At 53.3% G+C, this 2735-nt stretch overlaps 1 protein-coding gene across 1 annotated transcript; it reads left to right on the top strand.

Moving 5' to 3' along the window:
* Nucleotides 1–2285: 2285 nt before the first annotated feature.
* Nucleotides 2286–2735, top strand: GLOTRDRAFT_51486 (uncharacterized protein; the record flags this gene model as incomplete). Its single annotated transcript, XM_007873494.1, has 1 exon — nt 2286–2735. A coding segment is annotated over one exon (450 nt), but the record flags the coding sequence as incomplete, so codon positions are not given.

Here is a 2735-nt window from a genome sequence, read left to right as displayed (position 1 = left end):
AGAAGATTGCGGCAGGTGTTTATGAGCCGTCTAATGCTTCTTACCGCTCCAGATGGTTCTGCGTACTCAAGAAGGATGGGAAGTCACTCCGGCTCGTTCATAGCTTGGAACCGCTCAATGCTGTCACGATTCAACACTCCGGCGTCCCTCCGATCCCTGAACACATGGCGGAGCAATTTGCAGGACGCGCCTGTGGCGCTATGTTGGATTTATACGTGGGATACGACGAGCGAGAAATTGCGGAGTCGTCCAGGGACCTTACTACTTTCCAGACGCCCTTCGGAGCGATGCGACTAGTCACCCTGCCCATGGGATGGAGTAATTCGGTGCCCATATTTCACGACGACGTGACCGCTATCCTTCAGCCCGAGATACCAGACGTTACAATTCCCTATATCGACGATGTGCCGGTCAAAGGACCTCCGAGCCGTTATATCCAAGCGGATGGTACCTATGAGACGATCCCAGAAAACTCAGACATCCGCCGCTTCGTGTGGGAGCACTTCCAGAATCTCAACCGAGTCGTCCAGCGAATGAAATACTGTGGGGGGACATTTTCGGGCTTAAAGCTCACCCTCTGCGGTCCAGAGATTGTAGTTATCGGACATCGCTGTACCTATGAAGGCCGGATCCCTGATGAGTCGCGCGTGGAGGTCATCCGTAATTGGGGACCCTGTAAGTCGCTCTCTGAGGTTCGCGCTTTTCTAGGGACGGTCGGAGTCCTCCGTATTTTCATCCGGAACTTCGCACATCGCGCCAATGCATTAGTCCAGCTTACTCGTAAAGGCGTACCGTTCGAATGGGGTCCGGAGCAAAGTCTAGCGCAGGAGGACCTTAAGCAGGCCGTCCTAGAGTCTCCGGCTTTGCGTCCTATTGATTACACGTCAGAGTCCCCAGTCATCCTTGCTGTGGATACCTCCTATCTCGCCGTAGGGTATTACCTTTGCCAGCAGGACAGTGAAAATTCCAAGCGTCGATTTTATAGTCGATTTGGCTCCATCACCCTCAATGACCGCGAGCGACGGTTCTCCCAGCCCAAACTCGAGATCTATGGCCTGTTTCGCAGTCTCCGAGCACTCCGTCTTTATCTCCTAGGGGTCCGAAATTTAATCATCGAAGTGGACGCGCGTTACATCAAGGGGATGCTTCAGAACCCAGATATAGCTCCATCAGCGAGTATCAACCGCTGGATCGTCTCCATTTTGACGTTTCATTTTACCTTGGTACATGTTCCAGGCAAGGTGCATGGTCCGGATGGCCTTAGCCGTCGTCCGCCCCAGCCAGGAGATAGACCCGTGGACCCAGATGATGAGTTCGACGACTGGATCGACCGCTTACATGGTTTTCTCCACTTCGTCAACCCAGTTCCATACCTGAGGGCGCCAGGGAACTTAGCAATATTTGCGAACACGATTGCAAGCGATCCGGACCGACCGGAGGAAATTCTGGAGTACGCTGACTTCCCCCGGAGCGAGAAGGAACTAAAGATTGATCGTCGACTCCGTCTCCTACCTGTGTGGTTTCAGACCTTAAGGCGTCCGGACCAGTTGCCTGTGGACGAGTATGAGACCTTTGTGAAGTACGCCACACAGTTCTTTTATTCAGGTGGGAAATTGTGGCGGAAACACATCCAAGGGTCCCACCAGGTCGTACTCTTCGAGGAAGATCGAGTCGGAGCACTCCGGGCTTGTCACGATAATGTAGGCCACAGGGGAATTTATGCTACGAAGGCACTGTTATTAGAGCGTTTCTGGTGGCCCTCCGCAGTCAAGGACGTCGCCTGGTATGTTAAGACATGCCATATATGCCAGACGCGCCAAACTCGCCAAGTGCTCATTCCTCCAGTCGTTGCGGCTCCGGCGCCCTTATTTTCTAAAGTCCACATCGATACTATGCACCTCCCTAAGTCCGGTGGCTTCGGCTACATTGTTCAGGCCCGCTGTGTCCTCACATTTTATCCCGAGGCGAAGAAACTACGTGCCGAAAATAGTCAAGCAATTGGGGACTGGATTTACGAGGACTTACTCTGTCGCTGGGGCGGACTCCGGGAAATTGTTACCGACAATGGACAGCCCTTCCTTAAAGCCCTCGAGTACCTGGAGAAGCGTTACCACATCCACCACATTCGAATTAGCGGATATAATTCCCGGGCGAATGGAGTGGTCGAACGCCCTCATTTTGACTTTAGGCAAGCACTTTACAAAGCCGCGGACGGCGACGCCGCTCGCTGGTCGCAAGTATTTCACTCCGTACTTTGGTCCGAGCGCATAACAATTAGGCGACGCATGGGATGCTCCCCCTACTTCGCTGTCACCAGCTCCCATCCCCTCATTCCACTCGACATCATCGAAGCGACTTACTTGCAGCCCCCTCCAACGTCAATTCTCTCCAGTGAAGACCTTATTGTCCGACGGGCGATAGCCTTGCAGAAACGTGACGCACAAGTTGAACGACTCCATTCTCGCGTCCTCCAGCACCGCATCGAGGCAGCAAGGCGCTTTGAACGTGATCATGCTGCCACCATCCGTGACTTTAATTTCAAGCGAGGCGATTTGGTCCTGGTTCGTAATACGAAGATAGAAAAATCCCTCAACCGTAAAATGCGGCCCAGGTACCTCGGACCACTTATTACAGTGTCCAGGAACCGTGGCGGAGCTTATATCCTTGCTGAACTTGATGGTACGCTCTTCGATCGACCCTTTGCCGCGTTCCGCGTCATTCCCTACCTCGCAAGA

Source organism: Gloeophyllum trabeum (genome assembly GCF_000344685.1).
Source record: "Gloeophyllum trabeum ATCC 11539 unplaced genomic scaffold GLOTRscaffold_00258, whole genome shotgun sequence".
NCBI lineage: Eukaryota > Fungi > Basidiomycota > Agaricomycetes > Gloeophyllales > Gloeophyllaceae > Gloeophyllum > Gloeophyllum trabeum.
This window is presented reverse-complemented; position numbering and strand designations above follow the sequence as displayed.